The following is a 24,723-nucleotide window of genomic DNA, read 5'->3' on the forward strand; positions in this document are numbered from 1 at the left end:
CCTGCACTGCTGGCGACCGCTACATGGTCCTCCGCTACCGTATGCCTGGGAATGGTTTCTGTAGGCTTCCTTAGTCATGGATCTGGAAGGCTGACGGTACAATGAGGAGAAACCTTTGGAAGACCAGCTCAACTTTCCTGTGGCAGAGCAAAAAGAAGAGCAGTGCTGCTGGAGGGTGCCTAGGGAACGTGCCGTCTCCGTACCTGCCCTGATGGCCTGGAGGTACTCGTCAACGACCTTCCCAAACAAATTCTCTCCTTCGAAGAGCAGGTCCAACACATCCGCCTGGACTTCATACCGGAAATACATGGCCTTCATCCAGCCTGGTCGACAAAGGCAGACACTGTTACCCATCTGCTGGTACCCCATGTCGGTGACGTCCAACGCCACTGTAATGGCATGATCAGACACAACTTCCCCTTCCCGGAAAAGAGCGATTGGCTCCATCCACTCATCGTCTGGGAGGAACTCCAGAATAGGGTCCAGCTTGTACAACAGCTCTCTGTCGTACCTGGCTAGGATCGCCAGCGCGTTCGCCGCCTTGACAGTGGATGCCAAAGTGTAAATCACCTTCCTTCCCATGGCGTCCAACTTCTTCCCCTCGCTGTCCGGGAGGACAGAAGACGATGATAATGGGTTAGCTGACAGTTTCCTAGCGGCTGTTAGGGAGAATTCTCTGTTTAGGCTGAATTTCCTAACCTAGTGAGTCCCCCCAGCAGCTTTGCTGGATTTTTGGGGTTTATTTTTTTCTCCTGCCAAGAGTGACACTCTTTTACCCTCAATCTCGGGCATGATTGAGTGTGTTTCTTTGACTCTAGATGTGTTTAATGGGCTATGGGGTCTTTTACTCCATAGGGCTTCATGTGTTTTTGTGATGTGTGTTACACAGCACCCTCAGTGCAGTAATACAGGGGTGTCATAGTGACCCCCAGTATAGACTCCATACCCTGGGACTGACTACTGTCTCCCAGGGCATGTAAAGTCATCATTGACTTTACTAGTCTTGAATTCTGAACAGAACCAGTACAAACCATCATATTGTGGACGTACTGGCTGGGGCAATTCGATTGCCCCGGGGTCTGTTAGTCGAGGGGGCACGTCTCCGTCCCCTCTGATCGAGTTTTGGCTGGTGGCAGTGGATACTACTTTTTATATTCAACCGTAAATATTTCTCTATGGGATTTTCCCATTGTTCGAGGCTACTATCTTTATTTAATTACGATAGCCTCGAACATACCGCCTATTTATTTATTACTAATTCTCCGGTTGTTTTTTTTTTGCCAAAACTCTGTTCTAAAATGGCGTTTGTGTTCTCTTCTGTGACTCCAACCCAAGTCGAGCCCTTTGTTCCACTTTTTGGCGGGCTTCTCCACAGAAGCCCTCCAAAGTGGTGCCACTCTGTCTGGGGTACTTAGGAGGGGTGGAGGGGGATTTAGGCACCCTGGGCTGAGTTGCCTAGGCAACTCAAGTCGCACTCCGTCCTGATTGGCCCAAGTGGTGAGCCGGCCGGCTCACCACTTAGCATGTTTGAGTGACAGCTAGGCTGAGTGAATGGGGGTTTTCTGCATAAAAGCAGGGCTTTGGGGACTGGAACTTCAGAAGTCGCCACAGGACCCAAGAATCCGACGAGGGAGAAGTTGAGCCGACCTGCCACGACACCACCGGTGGAGCCCTGCTGGACCATCTCACCCCTTTTCCCAACGACAGAGGAGATCTCCCGCCGGAGAGTCTTCCTTTGACTGGTGGGGATAACCAGTTTCACCGTCTTTTCGCCTTCCTGACGCATCTCGTGGCCACCTTGCCTGTGCCAAGCACCCCGGCAACCGGGATACCACGTTTTACCACAACCGTGAAATAAAGGGTAATACCTTTAACCGGAAAACTCTGCGGCTGGTTTCTTCCTTGGTAGTGCAACGACCTTCATCTTTCCTCCAAGTCGAGATCTTCTCTTACCCTGGACGACGACGAGACTTGCACCCGCTGCCAGGAACAACTGCCACCGCTGGAGGATCCTTCCGATTTAAGGTACTGTGTCCCGCCTGGCTTCCCTTGCCACCGACTGTACGGGGTAGATTTAGCCCCCGGCTTTCGAACCTGGGTTAGCCTGGGACACCCTGGCTAAACTTTTCTGAGCCTCTCTAAACTCTTTTCGAACTCTCTGCAAGACTTTCAAAGCCTAGTGTAACTGTGATCTTGGGCGCATTTGTGCTCTGCTCTCTCTAAGAGTGGGCCCAGCCTATGGACTTTGGCTCACAAGTGACTTTTGCTCTTCTGCCTTGCTAATAGTGTTCCTAAAGCTTAGAGTGGTGTACCTTTCCATATTCCGTCTTTTTCCCTCCCTTCTTCATAAACTTATTGGAGTGCCATCTATAGTTAAGCGCTCACCTCTGTATGGAAATAAGTGGTGTTAACTAAGACTTGTCTGATAAGGAATAAGGGTTGTATATATTATAATAGTAACTGTGTTTAGATTGTTTTACAATAAGAGGGCTGGAGTGTTTCAAACAGTGTGTTTTTAAATAAATAATTATATACTTTGATACCAAAGCTCTGGTCAGTGTTTGTTTGTATTATTGTATCTGAGTGCCTATTGTGTATACTTTGCATACTGCCTAACTCTTCTTGAGGGAAGTCTGACTGCTCAGCCACAGCTACCAGGTAAATCTGGGTGGTACAGACTGCTACCAAGTGGGTTTACTGCTAACACCTGTAGTCCCAAATCTTTTGCAGTGTTCCCAAAGGGAACTGCACAGGTTTCTGCCTAACAGCGGCCATTGATACCACTGAATCTGGCGATGGTTGCAACCTCAGGCACTTTGGTGCAGAGTCCGGTACCCAATACTACTTCTTCCAGTCTATCCCATTTGGCTGGACCTGTGCAAGGGTTCTTAATGAGGGCCAAGCCATCTTCCCACATGTCGTCCAGAAGGGGCACTGCCATGATGGTCTTCCTCCTGGACTCGCGCCTCTGGTACAAGAAATCATCCTTCCTGGTTTCTTCAGGTACAAGCTGAAAAACCTTGGAGGCTCTGGCAATCATGGAGTGGAATGACCCCACCTCGTCTGGTGGAGACGCTCTAGGTGGCGCATCCAAATGCAGACTCTCACTGCCCGTTGCAACGATATCGTTGTCTGCAGTCGTAACCGTATCCGTCCCCATACCCATACCAGGTTCTGCTCGGGGAGAAGGGGCCCAACGTGGATGTGGAGGCTGAAATGGGGGCATCTGATGAAATCATAAGCACTTTAATTATAGAATATCTAAGGCTAAATCAGATACCAAGGAACTATTCTCCATCCTCCGTGAAATGGAATCACCCATACCCCCGACTGATAACATTCCTAAAAATAAACTCTGGTGCACTAATATACAAAATGCCCGGCGGGTAAAATTAGTTTGCTCCAAACAAAATTGCCAATAAAAAAGCTTCCCTGCTCCTGCCAACAGAGTCTACACCTCAGTCACAGCTTCCTCTAAACTAGCCTAACACTCCTCACCCATTTAGCTTCAGACAAATAACTATATTAGAGACAGAAAAAATCATACTATCTCTAAAGCCATCCACTGCAAAGGAGATAATTGCCCTGCCCAAATTATAAAAGATGCAGCTAGAGACCTAGCCCCCTTCATCTCTAAACTCATCAATGCATCCTTTAAGTCTAACCTCGTGCCTAATAACCTAAAACAATCTTGGGTGCTTCCCTTGCTTAAAAAAACAAACACTTGATCCCGCAATACCGACAAATTACAGACCCATCACCACCGTCCCATTTCTGCTTAAAATAATTGACAGAGTAGCTTACCTGCAAATTCAGGACTACCTAGAAACTAACAATTTACTAGGCTCACGTCAATCTGGCTTCCGTCCCCTTCATGGTACTGAAACAGCCCTGATTGGCCTTAAGACCCAAATTGACGAGTTGAAGGACAATGGCAAATCAGTTATGCTACTCCTCCTTGACCTATCTGCGGCCTTCGACTTGGTAGATCACGCAGTCTTATGCAATCACCTCAGTTCCGCCACTCATTTTTCAAGTGATGCCATAACTTAGGTACAATCCTTGCTTGCAAAAGGGACAATGACAGTCTTCTCCCCCCTAGCAGCCGCTGATCACACACAAGTTTCATGCGGTGTCCCTCAAGGATCATGTGCATCTCAGACGATGTATAACATCTTTACTAAACCTTTGTTTGACAAGTTGGACAGACTGGGTGTCCTCTACACTAATTACGCAGATGACACTCAGATCCTTATCCCCCTATCGGGCAACTTCTTGGATGACACGGCCTTAGTAAATAAGATATATCTCCTCATTCAGGCATGAATGGCATCTCACGGCCTCTGCTTGAATGACGACAAAACTGAGTTACTGATCCTCGGCTCAGAGTTGGCCATCAAAAAACTCAACCCGAACTATGCCTCATTCAACATCGACAATAATGTCATCAAAGTGATGCCTGCAGTCAAAACCCTCGGGGTCTATCTCGACCCAGCGCTCACCTTCAAGAAACAAAGTAACTCACTAGCATCTTCCACTGCATATACTTGCAAATTGATCCGAGCATGTAGACCATTTCTAACTGAAACTAGCTGCATTACACTAGCTAATGCACTCATCATATCCAAGCTGGATTACTGTAATGCTCTATATGCAGGATCTAACAAGTATATCCTTGATAAACTCCAAACTCTCCAAAATAACGCTATTAGAGTAGCTTTAATTATTCCTAATAGAGCGCATATCTCCACCTCCAGAAAAAATATCCATTGGCTAAAAATCAAAGACAGGATTGCCCTCAAAACCCTCTCCCTCACCTCTAAATGTCTTAACATAGCTCTCCCCTACCTGGTAAAGAGAGTCAACAAGAGCATCTCAAACCGTCCCACTAGAATGACCAATGCCTATACTTTAGTGGTGCCCAGATACAAAAGAGCACAGCTGGCGGCTCCAGCTTTCCGGTCATAGCTGCTCAAACTTGGAACAGACTCTCTCTTCATCTCAGAATGGACCAACCCTACCCTAGCTTCAGGCGGAAAGTCCTCACCTGGATACGTTCCAATGACACTTAGCTCGACCTCCCCACTGCCACTTGCTCTAGAGACCCCTGATGATTGTAACTAGATTAATTGGTTTCTGGTCAACTAGCTTTAACTGTATTTTCGCACTTGATTGTACATGCACCTTGTTTCTAATTTGAACTGTATAACTGTATTTTCCTGCAACCAAGTTCTCAAGTATCCTTGTATTGTCTGCGCCCAGCTACCCTTTGGGTTTGGTTTTGCGCTATACTAAATAAACAAACAAACAAACTTCCTCTTCTTCGTTGGAGGCTTAACGGGGGCTTATGGGACCACTGAACCAGGATAGGTGGCATCCTCTTCTGGATCTCCACCACCAAGGTATAAAGGGCTGACAGAATGCCCAGAGACGCATCCCTTGGCTGAGCTGGTGGGATTGGAAAACAAGGCCCGCGCTGTCGTCCTCTTCCACATCCTTGTGGACCGCGTGCAAGGACTCCTGGTCCTAGTGGTCTGTGGATGAGACCTCCATGGCTTGTGCCATGGCTGCTTCGGGGTCTCCTTGCCCCCCCCTCTTTTTTTCCCACCATGTGGGGCCTGAATCGGGGTCTGAGCTGGTTTCCCCCAGCGTCTGGCGAGCCAGCAGACTTTGCCAAAGTTTGCGGCGGTGTTGCGCCTAAGGGGCAAGGATCCCTTCTATGCTGCGGGGGCTACCTTCACAGGGTCAACCCCCTTAGCCGTCATCAGAGCAGCTGTCACCAAGTCTATTGTGACAAAGTGTTAGCCTGTGCCGATTGTACCTGCTTGGGCAGTTCGGCCTTCTACTCCTCCGTCTGCGGCTTCTTGGACTTCTCTCGCAGTTTAGCCGGGGTAGATTTCCTTTCTGAGGGGGAGCTTGATTGCCGGCTGGCAATGGAGGGTGATGTTGATTGCGCCCTATCCACCTTGGCACCCGCTTGCGGCGACCCTGGTGGACTTGTACTTGCGGTTCTTGGCCTTGTCTTGGGTCCACCCGGATAAGGCACCCTCAAACGACTTAAAAGACCGCTCCTCGGACCGGCCGTTCCTGGTTGAGGTATGACCCTGCTCGGGGCAGAGGCCTTAGCGTTAAGCCACGGTCCCCGCTGTCGGCAGAAGGAGAAAAGAGCACACATGCTCTTTTGGAACAAAAATAGAACCTTTTTCCGTCAAACACGCTAAAAAGGTACAAGTAGCACGCAGAGCAAACTCGAGGACTCTACACTGAAGCGTGCAGTAGAAATCTAAAGATGGCTACAAGAGGAAGGGCTTAGGGAGAGGACTGTCATTGGATGGGGGCAGTATGACCCAGAGGACAGTGATTGGTTTAAACGAGAAATACAGTTTGTAAGTGAAAGTGCAAAGGTTTTTTCTTTTACAGAGGATTCCCCGCCTGACAACGGGGACTATTCATGAGCATGGGAATCCATGCCAGAGCCCAAGATGGAGAAATTTTAGTTTCACAAAGGTAAAGTCTGTGCGCTGTTTTGTATGCACGTTATAGGCATTTGGAGCATGTGCTTCAGATTGTGTTTACACGCATTCAGAGCGTCAAGTATGGGTGTATTGTTTGTGTTGCTTCAGTGTGTGACTTATACTTGCATTAATCGCAAACATGGTATATGATTGTATTGCATACGGTGCATGTGTATCTTATATGTAGGCATCAGCTATGCCACACTTCAGAGCTACACATCTGTTCATTTTCGAGCATCCATCATGTGTGCATTGTTTACTAAGTTCAAAACGAACCTCTTTGTTTGATGTAACCTGTTGTGTTCTGTAACATGTGATTCTGTAATATTAACAAGTTCTCACTGGGTGGCTTTATTGTAACCGTCAAGTAAGCCTCCTTAAGCTCTGCTATAGCGTCTCGATGGCTGTAGCGCGCTCTACAAATCCAAATAAATAAGTCACGTCACTGTACGTTATAAATGTATGTTAATTTTTAACATAACATTATCTGTGCATCATGGTTGTGTGTGGCGTCTGGGCATATAGGGCCCAACGGTATTCGACCATTACACACCTACATTTATACGTGCCTGTTGCCTTTAACTGTTGCGCTCCCTGTTATTCTATGCAGAATGCTTGCCCATGTGCATTTATTTTATGCTTGTTCTTCCTGCATGTTGAGATGGATTTTATGAAGTTTCAGAATCAGCCCTCTTTATATATTCTGATAGGCCACCCTATTCTGGTGACCAGGGAAAGACAGTGTCTAGCCAAACTATCAAGGTAGTCCGATTGTGCAGGAAGGCTTAGGAGGGTGTGAGAGTGATGAAGGGTGCCTTTAAGTGCGCACACACAGCATTTTATTTTTTACAAACGTTAGGCAGAAGGTATACAAATACAATTATATTTATTTAGGTCTTCGGCAAAATGTCGGAAAACCTGGTTGAAAAATGCCCACCGTCACTAGTCTGTCTTGGACACAGCATGCAAGTAACAAAAAAGTTACTAAAAAAAAAAAAGGAAAGGGATACAAAGTATCCTCACTACACCTGTAAGGTGATGTGTGCAGTGCAAAACAAACTGGGCATTTCACCCGGCACTGATAGCTATAGGGACTAATCAGTGCACTCGAAACTGATGAGCTAAGCAAGGTAAGTAAAGCAAAAGGCTTTACTTGCCTCCAAAAGTCAGCTTGTGTTCAACACAGCAGCTAACAGTTACGGGTTCCCACAGTGGTCTACGGAGGGAAAGCATACACAAAAAATAAAATAAACTTGCCTAACACTTCCTATTTTTTTATTTTTATTTGTTTTTGGCTGTACACGCCTTTACAAAATTATATAAACCAAATCAATAGCAGCTTCCAAAATATAATCTGTAAAATATACAAGTTTCTTTCTCTCGCCAAACCCTGCCTCTTACACTAATAACCTCGAAATCTGAATTTCATCAATCTGGTTTCACAAAATAACCATTTTAAATATCTATTTCACAATTTATTAACACCTGTATAGCTGCCGATAATAGTGCAGCATTTGTGCCAGAGATTAGTCTTTCCCACAGAAAATCAGATATAATATCTTCTTCCCTGCGCACAAAATTTCTGAATAAATGTAAGCGATGGATCCATGTACCTTCAGAGTCCATAAGCAGATGTTTTAGCGTTTGTTTGGCAGGGTTTTCACAGAGAGAACAGTTTTTTGCTTTTATCCCTTGTTTTCGTCTCTCTAAAATTGCCCCACAATGGATTATATTTAGTCTCATTCTTAAAATATTTGAACGCAGTTTTCTGTCAGGGAATTTCATTAGATAACCCGATGAGCAACAGAGTTTCTTCTCCCCCCTCAGAAAAGCGCTTTGAATGGAGTCCAGTCTAACTGTTTCTATTGTTTCAATCCAGTCCAACTGTTCCATCTTTTTTTTAATGTAAAGAGGGTTTTGAATCAAGATTTCTATATCCAGATCTATTTTAGTCAGTATTTTCATTACTTTGCCCCCAAGAAAGTTCAAGAGGGGCGATTTGCCCTGTAATTTATCAGCCCCCAGGTCTCCATACATGGTGGGTTTTTTTCCTGTCACTATATCTCGAAAAAGGGAAATCAGTTTCCAATCTGCCATGATCTTCAGTGACTAAGCCCAACTCAAACCTCAAGCATTTCATAGAGGTACAGTTTGGAAGACCCAAGGCTCTATTCCAAAGACGACCTTCAATTAGTTCCCAGTTAGTTGCCCAAAGACCCGGTTTGGCTTCCAGTCCATAGAGTAACACTGGTACTATTTTTGCTAAGTAGTATTTTACCAATGGGTGGATCGAAAAATTTACAAAATTTGTAGTTCAATTTAACCATTTGAGAGCCGGCTTGGATTGTCTTATCCATAACATCAGAGTGTATTTTATATTGGGCTGGATAGGCATATACATTATAGCTCAAGTATTTTATCGCTTCTACAACTCTGATGCATTGGCCTCCCAATTTCCAACTCTTATTTATTTTTTGTCATTGGGTGTTTGAATATTAAGATATTTGACTTACTAGAATTCATTGTTAGTCTGTTTATTTCCACATACTCATTGAGTCTTGTTAGCAGACGTTGTAAACCAATTGCTGTTCAAGGAGTACTATGTCATCTGCGTAGGCCAGCCAACATATCTTTCTCCCATTTAAGGTCGGACTAGCCAACGCAGATGACCGTAGAAACAATCCCATGTCTGCCAAAAACAGGTTAAAGAAAAGAGGTGCTCCTAGGCACCCTTGTCTAACCCCTCTATTTACATCTACAAATTTGGACAAACGACCCATTTCGTCTAATCGAACTGTTAGATTTGTAGCTTTATGTAGTTCTACTAAAATTGATAATGATTCTGGCATTCCCCACTTCTGCAGTTTTTGCCAAAGTAGTGCTTGTTCTACCCGATTGAATGCGCTAGATAAATCTATCCATGCTCTATACAATGGAAGAGTTTTTTTCCCCGTTTGTTCACTCAAGATGTTCAAAATTAAACCATTTACCGATGTCGAATGACCCTTCCGAAATCCCGTCTGGTACCGTGATAGGATTTCATGCTCTTCTACCCATGGCAGAATATGATTTAATAAGAGTCATGAATATTTTGCTTTCGATATCTAGCAATGCTATTGGCCTATAGTTGGTAGCCACTCGACGATCACCTTTTTTAAAAATTGGTATTACTAATGCCGCTTTCCAAGAGATCGGAAATACCCGTTTTCGGATGATTCCCCTGTAGAGACAAGATAGTAATTCCGACCAAAGTTTTGGTTATCCCTTCAATGTCTGATAAATCGGACCATTTAATCCTGAGGCCTTGGAATATCTGGATTAATCGTAAAGAGACCGTTGCTTTGACTTTTATAGGTCTCTGTAAAATGATCAACCCAATCTTTCTCAGAGACCAAATTACAGAGCGAGTCACCTGCTCCCCCCTCAAATTGGCTTAATGTTTCCCAAAAATTCTTGCTATTATTATCTCTTGATATGTTGAGGACATATTCCCCATCTATTTGGATACGTATTTCCTTTTGCGAGATTGACCATGATTTACAATTAATTTTTTCCTTTTTTAGTTCTATTTTTAGTTGATCTTCCGTATACCCCTTTTATCTGATTTCTCGCAATACTTTTCTATGTTCTCTTTTTCTCCTTTGTGTTTTTTCATCAAAGGCGTGGAGATGCTTTTGCTTCACCCTCCCTGTTAATTCTTCAGGTACCAACGTTTCCCAAATAAATTTACTAAATCTTATTGGATCACTTTCCAGTTTCCAAAATGACTCGGGGACCTCTTTTAGCTGCCTATTAAGTTTGAGATCTGCGTTCTTATATTTCCTTAGTCTAATTTTCCCATTTTTACTTTCTAGATCCTGAATTTCTATTCTTACTCTTAAGATATTTTGGAATGTTAATTCCAGTCTGGAATGGTCTCTGGCCCAGTCTTGTTTTAAATTGAGGGTGAGGGGTACGGCATTCAGATTTTTAGAAACAAAGATTAAATCTATTGCAGAAGATGACTTCCCTATGTGCCATTTTTTGTATACACCTTGGTTGCTCTCTTGCGAGCAATTTATCATTCTAAGATCCCAACATTCCATAAAATCTTGCCACATTTTACCCTGCTTGTTTTTTCGGCATTCGATTTTTTTGCCTCATATTTTTGAACAACCAAACAGTTGACATTAAAATCTCCTGCTAAAATGATATTACTGGTAGCTGAATCCACCTTAACCGCTTCCAATAATAGACCTAGATTTTCCAAAAAAATGTCCAGTTTCGTACGTACTGGCGGGGTTCCAGTAAATATTTATCAAAACCAAAATTGAGGGTTTCCCTTGTAAGTTTATATTTGCTCTACATGCATGGAAACCTAATGTGTTTTTCCCTATTTCTACTATATTGGTAAAGATATGATTTTTCAATGCTGTCAGCAAACCACCTGATGGTCGTCCCAATGACTTTTGTGCAGCCGGTAAGCAAAGGATTGTATATCCTTCGATATTCAATGGATTTACCAGCCAGGTTTCTTGTAATAAAACAACATCACCCATATTAAATAGATGTGCTCTCATTTCTTCTGCTCTTATAGCACTGGAGCCCCTCGAGTTCCAACTGAACACATTTAGGTCATATTTTCTAAAGATGCTGTGTTCCCAGTCCTAGGTTCTGTAGCACTTGCGTTAGGATTTCTGGCAGGAGTGAAAGGGTGCCTTCCTTTGTCCTCAATTCCATCTCTTTTGCACCCTCTTTTGTCCGGTTCTGTTCATTGAGAATGACTCTTCCCTTTTTTATTGGTAGCGAGGCATTCTTGTTTTTTTTACTAATGGTTTTTATTTCCGAGTCATTACATGAGAGTTCCAATCCGTATGACTCCAACTCCTCTGATTCTTGTAGCATAATTTTTTTCGCGCTCTCCGAGGTGAATACCAATTCCACCAGAAAGCGGTCTTGTGACAGTGGGAATTTAACGCTTTCTATATCTTCCGTTGATAAACAATGAAGATTTTCCACTTTCTTCATCAGGCCCAAAATTACAGCCCTGCTCAGTGATTTATGGTGCCCTCTATTAGAGCGCAGTCTCAACCGCACTCTTGGAGTGGTGTGGATTCTCAAATTACGGTGATCCGATCTTTCGCTGGTTTTTGATAGAGACTGTGAGGTCGAGTCGCCATCCACATGTTTTCCTGGGTTGTCAAGATTGATCGATTTTCCCTCCCCATTAAGGATATAATTTTCTTGTATAGTGTCTAATACGCTTTCATTTACAGTGATGGGAGTTGTAACATCCAATGTTGGGGCACTTGATTCTTTAGTAGTCTTCTGTTTTCTCATCTCGAAGATTGGAGCAATTTTTAACATACAACCGCTATGTTCCATTTCAGTACTCTCTGGAGAAATGCTCTTTCTACCATGTTGGAGATCTTTTTTCAAAAAGATTGGAGCCCATTTTATTGCAGCAGTTTGTTGAGGCACTTCATTTGGTTCTTTCATTGCTTGTAGTTTTCCTATTTCTGTTTTGTTCCTCGGCATACTCTCCTTTGCCTTTATCCTTAGGTTTCCGCTTTCCTCTATCCTATTTTCTGTTTGCAGACCAATGCTTGCTTTTGTGATTACTGCAGTTCCTTCCAATGTTTTACGTTTCCTGTTTCTATACTTTCAAAGATATTTTTGGTTTGTTTCTGACTTTTCTCCTCTTGTATCATTCTATTTTTCCCCAATGGCGTTTGTCGACCAATCTCATTATTTGTTAATGTTTCGTGTTTCTCGCAGCTGTTTGGGTTTTAAAAAATTATCTGTGGGGATATTTTTTCTGTTTGTTTTCCATTGTTCTTATTTTCTTTCAATTTTTTCTTTCGGTTTTTCCTTTTTCTAAGATCCACTGTCGCTGGTCTCTCTCTTCGTATAACTCATTTCCTAGCTTTTCTTCTGCCTCTTGATGTCTGATCGCAGGCTTGTTGCCATCCACAGGATGGCTCTGTTTCTCATTTACATTATATGACTGCATTTTTTGCTGTGCTTCTTCAATCTCCATTTCTCCTTCAACAATGTTGGCCAATCTTTGAAATTCTTCCAGCAATGAATCGGATAATGGTGTATCATCTAAAGAGTATTCTCGAATCATTTCTGTGGTACCTTGTTCTTGGTTTATTTTTCCATTTCCTTTCAACAGAGAAAGAACCTCCCCCAGGAGCTTGTTATTTTGTTTCTACATTTGATTTTTTTCCTTCAAAATTTGTTGTATTGACGTAATGTCTAAACCTTGTTTCACCATTTCCAAATTTAGATCACTGAGCGGCAGGGTCATATTAGTGTTAATTGCGGTTACCAAACCCACTAAGGCTGCATCACAGTGCTGTTTCTTTTGATATCTCCAAAAGTGACCCACTTTGTACTTGTACCTCCAATTTTAACATTTCAAATACGGATACCAGTGAACTTACTACAAAATTTAGAGCTTTCAGTGTATCTGTATTGGTTTCTGAACTTGTCTTATGTTCATATTGCTGGCCAATGTCACTTCTTTCTTCCAAATCACATCTTACGTTTTTAGACTGCTGAGGGTCTCGAGTCGGTATTTCCACATTTCCCTTCTCTCTTAATGACCTGGTTCTACTCCCCATGTTTGTTGTTGAGGAATGGATTTCCGTGCTAGAAGATGGAATTTGTGGTTGTCTCAGTTCTTCCCATAAGATCAGCGATTCTCCATCCGCATCACTCTGACTTTTGTGACTTTTTTTTCCAAAGTGATTTTCTATTTTCTATTGAATTCTTTTTGTTGTTATTGTGTATTGTAAACCTTGTTTCCAATTATTTGTAATTGCAGTGTATGGGTTATTTTCTTTGTGACTATCTAACAAGTGGACGGGTGGTTCCTCTGCATGCACTTGTGGTTGAATTTGTTTTGGACTGTGGGGGTATATATTTTGATGTTCTTGAGAGTTGGTAAGAATATCTATTTCCTGACTGCCTCCCAGATATGACCCGTCCCCTTCTCTTTCCAAGTCCTTAGTGCTATGTAATTTCATGATAAAAAAGTTTGATCTTTAATGTTCTAGTGTACTGTGGTCTGTAATTTGAACGGGATCAAAGGCGCTATATCTCGCAGTCTCCCGCTCACACTGAGCACTAACTGTAGCTGCTGATGATTTTCTAAACTTTACGAATACTTACATACAGATCTGTGGACAGGATCAAAATGAGTGGTCTCCCGCAGTCTCCCGCTAACGCTCTTTCTGTACCGAGTTTTCTCTGATTATCACTTTCAAATATAGTGCTTTTTTTAAATGATGTCCCTCCCCTTTTCCACTTATTGAGCTATATCACTTTTCTTTTATAGTTCTTGATATAGTCCTCTTATGTGCCTGCCCCCCAATCCAGGTGATATTATAGAGGCACTTTTCTTCCAAGCAGGTCAAGATGCCCCGGGTGCACCAAGAATTGTGCCTCCTGAATAACCATAGGTTCGGACGAGTATTGAATACAGATCAGTAATCAATTACCTTTTTATTGCACCCTCCAGCACCAAACAGCTGCACAACAGCCAACGCCCTTTACCCCGCCGGGCTTAACGCCGCAAGGGTGGTTGTTTCAGCATTAAGTAGGGGAAGTAGATCACGTGACTTCAGGCTAGTTCCGCCTCCTCCAGGAAGCTAGCTACAGCCGGCAAGAGCCCCTCTCAGCTCGCAGTGCCGTGATGCAAAACAAGAATTCCAACGATCGTTTCTCCTAAAAAGAAAATGCAACGCTTCTCAGTCCTTGCACACTCTAACACTAACACTTCCTATTGTGGTGCACAGTATTATATATGTATGCTGCATGTGCACATTTGTTCCGCACAGGTGGTTAGTGAAGGATGTCTGCATAGGCATATGCCAACCACAATGCATAGATTGGTGTCCCTCCGGACGTACCGCACGTGGTCAAAGATGAACATACATATTCCAACGGAGTCTCACAGGGTGCCTCACTTTCGCCACTACTCTTCAGCCTCTACCTGAGCCCCCTACACACCATTATCTGCTGACACAGCCTTACCTGCTACAACTACGCTGAGGACACCCAGATCATCTTTAAGATTCCTAAGTGTGCCTCCCTCCCCCACCCCAATTCCTGCCTCTCGGGCATCGACATTTGGAGGACGGCCAAGCACCACCTCCTCAACCTTGGAAACACACAAATCATGATCTGCGTTAAGACGGCCCTCTTCTCCAACCCATCCCCTCGGCCGTCTTCCTTAGGTCCCCCTCCCACCGCATCCAACTCCGGAAAGAACCTAGGATGCAGCAGATGCGAACCTGACCCTCACACCCCATAATAACACTACCCAATCCTGCCATTTACACCTCCATATTCTCAAACGCATCTTCCCCTACCTCTCCTTCACTCACAGAGTCGATGCAATCATTGCCATTGCCCTCATGCCTATATTACGCAAACTCCCTGTACCTGGACGCTGATGCTTACCAACTCAGAAAGCTCCAGCGGGTCCTAAACACCACAGCCAGACTCATGTTGTCCCTCGGCCCCAGGGAGCACATCTAACCTGCCCTCTGTGTCCTCCACTGTCTCTCTGACGGATGAAGGGCCACTTTCAAAGCCATGTGCATCACCACTGTGACTTACACAAAACAGACCCAGAATACCTTCAGCATAAACTCACCAGATACCAACCCATCAGAAACCTGCGCTCAGGCACTGCACTACTCCTTGTGACCCCTCCTTTCAAAATCGACGAGATTAGGGGTGCTCTTTTGTCCAAGTCCTCTCTATCTGGAACTCAATTCCCCTTAGCATCCATCAGATGCATCGAGGACCACCTTACCTTCCAGAGGGCCCTAAAGACCTGGCTTTTCCCCCCTGGATTTCTGTTTATAGCCACTGTTATATTTAGCTGGATTATTTTTGAGTATATCCACTGTGTCATGTCATATTTAGCTGCATTAAGAGTATAACCTCTGTCATACTTGGCTGCATTTTTTTGTATAAACACGGTCAAATGTAGCTGCGTCTTTGAGTACATCATATTTAGCTGAATTTTGAGTATAGCCACTCTGTTATATTTATATCCATTTGTCTGAGCATATCCTCCATTATATTTAGCTGCATATTTTAGTATAGTCACTGTTATAGTTAGCTGCTCTGAATATAGCCACTGTGTAGAATTTAGCTGAACGCTTTGAATTCACCCCTTTTAAATTCCACTGCGTCTACGAAACCAAGAAACTAGACTTGACAGACTGGTACGTATCACACTCCATGATTATAGAACATAGCTGAAGGCATGGCCACCAATCCGCACGCATCTGCTATCATACACTAAGACCCATCGCAGAAAACCTCTGCTATAAGAATGCAGCTAACCTTCATGACAATAATTTGTTCTAGTTGTACACATAATGAGTCTCCTGCTCTCACATACTCTCCAGATTACCCGACAGCACCCACTGTGATAAACAAAAGGGTGTCTCACCCGCAAGTTCTCTGGGTTATCCAGGTGGCCAGGACACGGCCATCGCTTTTGGATCCAGTTCCTTGGGTGGACCAGTATGGGAGGATCACCTGGGTGAGGGGTCTGTGGGGAGTGGGGGTGAGACAGCCGATGGTGAGACACGGTATTCCGCCCTACTTTGTTTATCCAACCCATCCTATTCTTTAGGATACTCTGAGATCCCAACACCCCCTCCCCCCCAACCTTTTTACACAAACACTGGGCCAAGGAAGAGGGTGACAGAGTAACACCATTAACTTTCACACATTGTACTGACGTGACCCATTAATAGGGTCAGGCAAAGTCAGGCACTTGACTATTACCCATGGTGTGTGGTGCTCATTTATCGACCTCAGAAGGATGAAAGGCTGAGTTTGGCCCTGCAGGGATTCGATCCTGCATCAGCAGGCTCTGCACAGATGTCAAAGCGAGCGCTCTACTCGCTGTGATATCGGACAGGCTATATGCGCTCAAGGGCGCGGTTACGGGTTTTGACGGGCTTCAGGTGGGGCGTGAGCCATTTGGGAGTTGGTCCTTTGTGGGTGCAAGTGGGGCGTGAGGGTGACATGGGGGGAGGGGAGTGCGTTGTTGATCCAGGAGTCCAAGGATTCGATAGGTAGAGGTCTATCCGAGGTTGGGAGTGAGTGTTGCAAGGCTTCGGCAAAGTCAGGCAATTCTTTGACCCTGTTCCAGCATTTGTGGTCAAGAGGGAAGATGGGGAGGACTGCGTGTGGTGGGGTAGGAGTGTGAATATAAAACGGTAGGGCTGAGTGATCTGTCCAGATGAGCGGTTTAGGGCTGGGCACTGAGACAAGGTCAGAGGAGCTGAAGATTGCGTCATGGGTGCGGCCTCCGGTGTGGGTGGGGCCTGTGGTATGCCTGAAGAGGTCGAGTGCCTCTAGGCTGTCAACCAAAGGTTGGGTCATGGGGTTGTTGGGAATATCGAACCAGATACTGAAGTCCCCTTGTAGGGTGAGTGAAGGAAGGTTGATCAGAATACTAGCTAGTGAGTCGCAGAGATTGATGGAAAATTTTTTGTCATATCCTAGTGGTCTGTAGAGGAGAAGGAAAGTTTGAGAGATAGTGGGCAACAGAGAGAGTCTGACCAATGTGATATGATATATGATGTGATGTGGCATTTATTACGCGCTTCTACACAAGAGTTTCTAGGCGCGACAAGACAAGGAGGGGGAAACGAGGGAGGACAAAAAAAACGATCTTACTAGGCCTTGTCTCATTCAGATTGCACAAGTGCAGGCAAGATGGAAGGGGAGAAGTGCCGAGGGAAGGGAGAGGTGCAGTTAACTCACAAGCGCATCCAGCGGGCAGCTCATAAGTGCAGAGAGAAGGGACTGTAGGGTTGCAGATACAGACCCTTAGGTGCTGGGGAGCCCGGAGGCAGTGCAAGGGCAGCTAGAAATGCAGGAGCCTGGGCCCAAGTTCAGAGGGTGGGAAAAGGAAGGTCTTGAGTTGCTTCTGGAACCGGAGGTGGTTCTGCCCAAGTTTGAGAGAGGCAGGGAGGCTATCCCAGAGGGAGGCCCCAGCCGAGGAGATAGATCTGCCCCCTACACTCTGCTTGGAGAAGCATCAGACCGTCGGAGAGTTGGAGGTGTATGAGCGGAGAGCTTGAGAAGAAAGATGTTACGGTTTAGGAATTTGCAGTTAGCTGTGCATGGCTGGGTTTCGGTGAGGGGGATAGATATGTAGGGTTTGTGGAGGATGTCTATTCCGCCACCGCTGTTGTGGGTGATGAGGGTGTAGTCGGGAGGGAAGGCTTTGTGTGCGACTGGTTTATAATTGTCCTTAAATCATGTTGCAGTGATGAAGATGAGATCAGGGTCATCAGAGGATAGTAGGTCAAAGATGCTATGTTGGTTTCTGGCCACGGAGCGGGCATTGAATAAGAGGCAGGTGACTTGGTGGATGGAGGACGTTCCAACAATTTGAGTGGGCGGATGAGCCTGGTGGGACTGGGTGGCTGGTGGGGAGTGGTTGGAACCAGTCCCAAGCTGGGTGGTAGGAGAGAGTGCAACAGTTTGAATAGGCAGGGATGATGTATGTTGGGAGAAGAGGGAATGAGGTTTGGTTGGAGCTAGAAGAGAGTGTGCAGTGGTGGGTTTGAATGCGATGGAGGTAGGCGGAAGGATGTAGGGGGGTGGGTGGGTGGTAGGTGGTGTTGGTATGGTGTGTGGGTACCAGCAGGCTGGTGGATGAGCTGCAGGAGTGGAGGTGTAGAGGTTGTAGGAGAGTGGTCGTGTGCAAAGAGGGACAATCTGGAAGTTGTTAGCGGGGAGTTCCTGGTGGCTGGGCTATGGGTAGTTGGGAAGGAGGACTGATGTAGGCGGGGAGAAGCAAATAGAGTCGAGGGTGGGGGCTGGACATTTTCCATGTATTTAGACCGTTTTGGTGCTGGGGGTGTGCAAGTGCTTGTGGGATGGTGGAAGGGGAAAGAGGAGGAGGCAATAGTTCTAGAGAAAGCAAGCTGTGCCATGTTGAGAGAAGGAAAAGAGGTTGAAGGGGAATGTCTTGCGATGGCGGGCAAGTGGATGCTGGGGGTGTGTGTGTGTGTGTGTGTGGGGGGGGGGGGTGTCGGGGGGCATGGGCATAGCCGGTGGAGAGCGAAGGTGGTTTGGCTTTCCTGGTGCTGGCTGGAGCATTTTAGCATCCGGTGGAGAGCGAAGATGGTTTGGCTGAGGGGAGTTTGAGGGGTTGGGCGGTGTGAGCGGGTAGAGTGTGCTGGGGGCACACAGGGTGGGAGGTGTGGAAATGGAGAGGTGAGGCAGGTTGGAGTCGGAGGGTGGCTGTGATGGTGGGGTTAGTGGAGGGACATGGACCTCTCCCTGGAAGATTGATTGGTGTTTGGGTGGAGGGGGGGGGGTCTGTAGGGTTCTGGCTGGCGTGTGGTGGGATGTGGGCGTTGGTGGTGATATACTGGGTGGGATTCTGGGCAGAGGAGCTGATGAAAAGGTGGTGGCAAGGGAGTTGTGTAAGGAGGGCCCGCGTGCTCCTCTTGCTTGAGCGTTGGATCTAGGGCTGAGTGGGTTTCTTGCCAATGTGGGCAGAGGTGAAGGAAGCGGATCTGCGAGGGCTGAGGAGTTGGGCGTGGGGTTTATGGGGGGAGGTGCAGGTGTTGTGGTGGCCGTCTGGGGGTTGGAGTGCCAGAGTGCACCCCTGGTTTGAGGTAGTGCGGTGAGTGGTGGGGTTTGGTTCAAAGATATTTTCTGCATGTGGCGCTGTTTTTGTCAGGTTGGAATTATCGGTCGTGTTAGGGAGCATTGTGGATAGGGATCTGGGGGGTTGGGGCCTTGGTGGGTTGCTGGAGGAAACGAGCCGTGTGGTCCGGGGTATTTTGGTGGAGTGGGGGCGACGGTGTGGTAGAGTGCAACAACGCCTAGACTCGAGATACTTTAAACTGGGGGACAGTAGTGAATGAAACTACTTCAATTTGTGATGCCTAAAATTGGGGTACAATAGCAAACTCAGTGAGTCCTGAGGGTTGTGACACCTGGATGGCAGAAAAGCACCTAAAATGGGGGCACAGTAGTAAAAGCAACAGCACCTAGATTTGTGATACCTGGACAGTGTGAAAAACACCTAAACTGGGGATGTAGTAGTAAAAACAACCGCACCTAGATTTGTAATTTCTAAAAATGGGGCACAGTAGCTAATGCAACAAGATTTGTGATACCTGGACAGTGGGAAAACACCTAAAATGGAGTGCAACAGCACCTAGATTTATACCTGGATGTAGGGAAAAATACCCAAAAAGAGGGCACATTAGCAAATGCAACAATATCTAGTATGCAACACCTGGACAGTGGGGAAAAACACCCAAAATTAGGGTACAGCAGCAAGTGTAAAGGCACCTGTTTATGTGATACCTAGACAGTGGGAAAAACACCTAAAATTGAGCGCAATACTTCGATCTAGTTCCTGAAATTAGACTGTGGGTTCATGTTTAGCTAGGGTATTAACCTAGCTCAATGCAATTGCTTTCATTATCTAGGCTGGGTGTTCCAGACTAGTGGGGAAGTCCTGGGGTTTGGCAGAATGGCACACAAGGGGGAACACACCTAGATTTGAGATTCCTGTATAGTGGGAGAAATGCCTAGGTTTCATAATACAATAGGCAGATATAGGGAGAACACAGCTAGATTTGAGATTCCTGTATAATGGGAGAGAAAGGCCTGGGTTTCGGATACAATATGCTTTTAAACAGTTTGTGTTCACAGCGGATTTACTACAGAGTGCGACAGATGTGCCTGGCTGGTGTAATGATAGCAAGTGGTGGAGGAGTAGGGTGAGGTGAATTTTAATGTGGGTATTAGTACCAGTGATTGGGCCTACCTTGTACGTTGACGCTGGCTGACCGCAGTCTGTTCCTCGTTTTGCACGCCTGGATACTGTTGCAAGCTGGTATTGCTGGTTGCCGTTGAAATTATGCCATGGCCACCGCCTAGATTAGTAGGGTGCCAGCAAGAAACAGGTTGGCTGTTGCTTGGGGGAATAGGCAGAGATTGCCACTGCGCCCGAGGATTTAAGTGGGAGCATTGCTGGTTCTTTTCCTTGGACATAGCGTTGAGAAGAAACTAGGTAGTGGGGCACAGCGAGTTGGTTTGGTTATATATGTGACTGAGCGAAGAGGGGGTAAGGTGGCAGTTTATGCTGGGTTGTTAGTGGGAGCCTGTGGGAGTGAGTACTGCAAGTCTGGGACCTGCACCCAAAGTGAGAGAAGAGTAATTTGTGAAAAGGAATCCTATGCTTGGTAGGAGTGTGCCAAGTTGTTAGGATAAAACAGCAGAAATCTAAGAAGCATATCCTTGTGAACTACCCTATTGACTTTACAAAGAAATATACAGATTTGAGAGGCACAGAAGGAGAGAAAGTCAAAAGAAAACATCTAGGGGAAAGGATTGCAGCCCTAGCCTTAGATTTATTTTCACCATTTTTGATTAACCGAGAGACTGGGAACTTTTCTGTTGGTTGGATATACAAAGAACACTTTACTTCGGGAACAGATCATCCTTGCACAGTTGGTTTAAGTTATTAGTGTTAGGGACAGAAGTAAGCTTTTTGAGAGACGACAGTGACAGACATCATCGTTTTGGACATTCTAACAATTTCCTGCGTTTTCCTTGAGGCAGGGCAGCCTCTACTAGTTTTAGAGATAGAGAGGCATTTTTGTCCAACACATTCTTGAATAATAAAAGTTTCTGCCCAAAAACATGCTACCATTGTGTCGGAGCCTTACCTCTGACCCTTGCACTACCAAAAAGGTACACTGGGATACCAATGTAGATAAATGGCAGATGTGTGCTCCTGGAATGTTTTGAGCTTAAATGAACATGTGTCTCTTTATGCACCAACGCCATATTTGGTGGGTGATTTATTGACCTCTATATGGCGAGTGAGTGGCAGTGAGCCTACCAACCCAACTTCTAGGACTCTGTCATGGTCAATTGCACTGGAGGGTCTACAAAAAAAAGATGTCCCTTTTACATGTTTGCAAGAGACCAACACTTCAGTGCTTTGCAACCTTTTGTGCAACAAACACTGGATTGCCCAATCACCTCTTGCTTGTGACCATTGACTTCATAGCCACTCCTGAAGAGGGTTCTTGTGCAAAAGTGCAAACGAAATGAGGTAAATGCAGGACGCCATAGTTCCTAGTAGTTACATTACTGTGCACACTCAATGACTGTTTGGCTTGAGAAAAAGGAATGTGCTCCATACGTGCATGTGCTTTCTTCTTTAAGCAATCTTTATTTTTGTGTCTATAATTGCCCCACAGAATCTTTTTCTTGGGACAAGGATTGATTTCTGGGCATACAAGGATCCAGGCTGATCAAATAGATGTCATTTGAGGGTTTGAGCGACATTGAGAGGCCCTTTTCCGGTCATGAGCAAATTTCCCAGATAGGGGGAAACAGGTTACCACTGATGTCCAGTAATCTGGCCTTGACATGAGGGGGCAGGAACCCCCCTCAGCTGCAGGTGGGAGACCTACCAAAGAGGAATCCAGAGCCAGTCCTACCCCTGAGTCGAGCAGCGGCAGTTGAAGACCCCAAATCCCCCCTCCCCCTTGTGCAAGCATGTTTTTATGCAACCACATTTGACTCGGGCCTTGCCTCCAATCCAGATACTTGCCTGTGTATATTTCTTTTAGAGACACATCAGAAGCCAAGATGCAGCAAGATCCAGCGCCTCCCACACGGCTGAGCGAGCGGATGCCAGACCGCTGCATACCCGACTCAGACAGCTGTACAAAGAGCAATAGCAAGAGGCCAGTGAACGCGCACTGCTAGCTGTAGCACAGAGATGCCCTGTCTCTACGTAGCCAACAGCAGATCGTGGGGATCGAGGGAAGCAGCGGGGCACAAGAGGTAAGTAGCAGAGCGGAGGAGGGAAGCAGCCGGGCAAAGCATGCAAGTCTAAACAGATTCAAAAGTCTCCGAAAAATATAAAACACACATACCTATATTCTGCGGGGTTGGCAATATTGACCATCTAGTTATGTTTAAGTTGAATGCGGACTTTGGTGCCAATCGACAGAGCTTGCCACAAAATATAGACATAACTCCTAAAGAGTTTGTGTGTAATTCATTATACATCACTGTAAAGAAACACGGATACGTAAAACTTTCAAACTCATGTTACAGTATTCAATTTGTCCACTAGATTAAAGCAATCAGTTAAATAAGAGCAAAGTCAATTGGAATTATTTTTTTAAAAAAAATATAGTAACATCAACAATTATTGAAAGGAACACCAATGGTCTTTAATCCACTACACATACCTTGTATCCTGGACCTAGCTGGTAAATGGCAAAGATCTGAGCTGCATTGAGGGCTTCGCTGAAAAGATAGACTGCAGTCATCTGGCCACAAAATACTCTATTTGCATCGGCTGTTTCCGATGAGCCAAGAAAGCATTTGTCAAAAGTCTACAAAAGAAAAAATATATTTTACATCAATAGAATGAGAATTATATGTTTACATATCAAGCATCCTTTATTGACAAAAGTGAAATGTGAAAAAAATCTATTAAAGATTTATGCCAAGTTCCTTTTTAGTGTGTTTGTTATTCTCCTTGAGGAACAGAGGGCTGATCTACGTTCAATCTTCAGAAGATTATTTAGTGGTTAACCTGGGTGTGTAAAGGCACCCTTCATGGTGCATTTGTTAGCAATGGTCAGGTGCAGCAACATTCAGTCATGTGGTTGTTGGATGGCAGGCTAGAAGCTACATGGTTTTGCTGGAAACAAAAATCGAGATTCTTTCAAGGACTATGGGCCTCATTACGAGTTTGGAGGCAGCCATGGTACCATTAGCACCATGGCTGCCTCCAAACCGGGCTCCATTACCAGGTTCCTGCAATGGGGATTTACCGGGTCATTCCGACATAGGAGGACCCAGTAAGTCCTCCTTGCAGGAACCATTCCCCATTCCGATTTGAGCCCCCATAGGGCTCAATGGGAATGGGGAGGGAGGTAACAACAGGCACATTACAAGTGTCCCGTTGTTACCTCCCAAAAAAACCCTTGCAGAACCCGGAAAAGACGTCTGGTTTTACCAGACGTCTGATCCGGGTGCCGCAAAGGGAACCTCGTAATCAGCCCTGACGGAATGAAAGGGGCTGGTCCCGTACCGGCCTCCTTCATTCTGTCAGGGCCAGGGTCGTAATGAGGCCCTATGTGTCTTTGATAGATCAGGCAGACCTCATTTGCTGCACTGAACACAGCAAGCCACTTTGGATTTTGCCTTCAAAGTGAGAAACTAATAACAATGAAAAGTTTATCAGTATAAATAGATATAGCTAGTCAAGTGTTCTCCAACCCAAGCTATAACATGGTGGTCGTTTTTTAGTGTTCTTTATGATGTGTTGTATTAATACTTGATTGTCGATTGCTATGTATTAGGTGCAGTTGTATTATCAGTTATTGACTGGTCTGATTTTTCTGTATTTTTGCAAATATGTATAGATTTGAAAAAGAATAAATATTTTTTAAAAAATACATGGCGGCAGTTGCAAGTTCGAATTAAAAAGGTTGAGTTTAAAATGGCCAAAAACAGGACCAAACTATTCTTTCTCTGACAGCAAATCTAGCAAGATCTATGTAACGTTACTCTTCATTTGCCAAGAATACACAGTGATACGATTTCCTCTTCAGATGCGATTTGTACTGTGTAGACAGAGGGCCCATTAGCATGTGTTGAAACACAGTATCCAGTCTTTTGCCCATGATCTATTGACTGAAGAACCCCGTGCCCCACAAGAGTGCTGGCAGGGGCGGATGGGGCCCTTCCTTAGCGGCCCAAAAAATGGCAATTGCGGATGTGTGTGCGCGTGCCTCTGTGCGTGCCTCTGTGCGTGCGTTGCGTGTGTGTGTGTGTGTTGCTAGGGGGGGGGGGCTTAGAGGGCTATAGCCCCGGGTAAAAGCTCAGGGGCTACAACTAAAAGGCTTACTAGCCCCGAGTCCCGACGTTCCCAACTTTAGTGTAGCCCCGGATCTTTTTCAGACATAGCAACACCCCTGCTCCCAATGAAAAGAAAATCCTGCCAGTGCAGGATAAAGTTGGGGAGAGTGAAAATCCACAATTCAACTCTGCATTGCCCCCTCGTCTCTCCCATTGGAGGCCACTCCAAAACATCCTAAAAAAATCTGCCTTATTTGGATCCAGAATGTAATTGTCTCCTAAATCGTAAGAAAATATTGATCTTTTGACTGACCCA

At 45.3% G+C, this 24,723-nt stretch overlaps 1 protein-coding gene across 3 annotated transcripts in view; it reads right to left on the reverse strand.

Moving 5' to 3' along the window:
* LRBA (LPS responsive beige-like anchor protein) overlaps nucleotides 1–24,723 on the reverse strand; it is a 3,444,508-nt gene that overhangs the window by 3,064,622 nt on the left and 355,163 nt on the right. For all 3 annotated transcript variants that reach the window (XM_069631262.1, XM_069631261.1, XM_069631263.1), the window contains exon 9: nucleotides 22,787–22,933. In XM_069631262.1, coding sequence (XP_069487363.1) covers nucleotides 22,787–22,933 — 147 coding nt within the window. The remainder of the gene's footprint in view (nucleotides 1–22,786; nucleotides 22,934–24,723) is intronic.

This window comes from Ambystoma mexicanum, chromosome 6q (assembly GCF_040938575.1).
Source record: "Ambystoma mexicanum isolate Mex_15411 chromosome 6q, UKY_AmexF1_1, whole genome shotgun sequence".
In the NCBI taxonomy this organism is placed as follows: Eukaryota; Metazoa; Chordata; class Amphibia; order Caudata; family Ambystomatidae; genus Ambystoma; species Ambystoma mexicanum.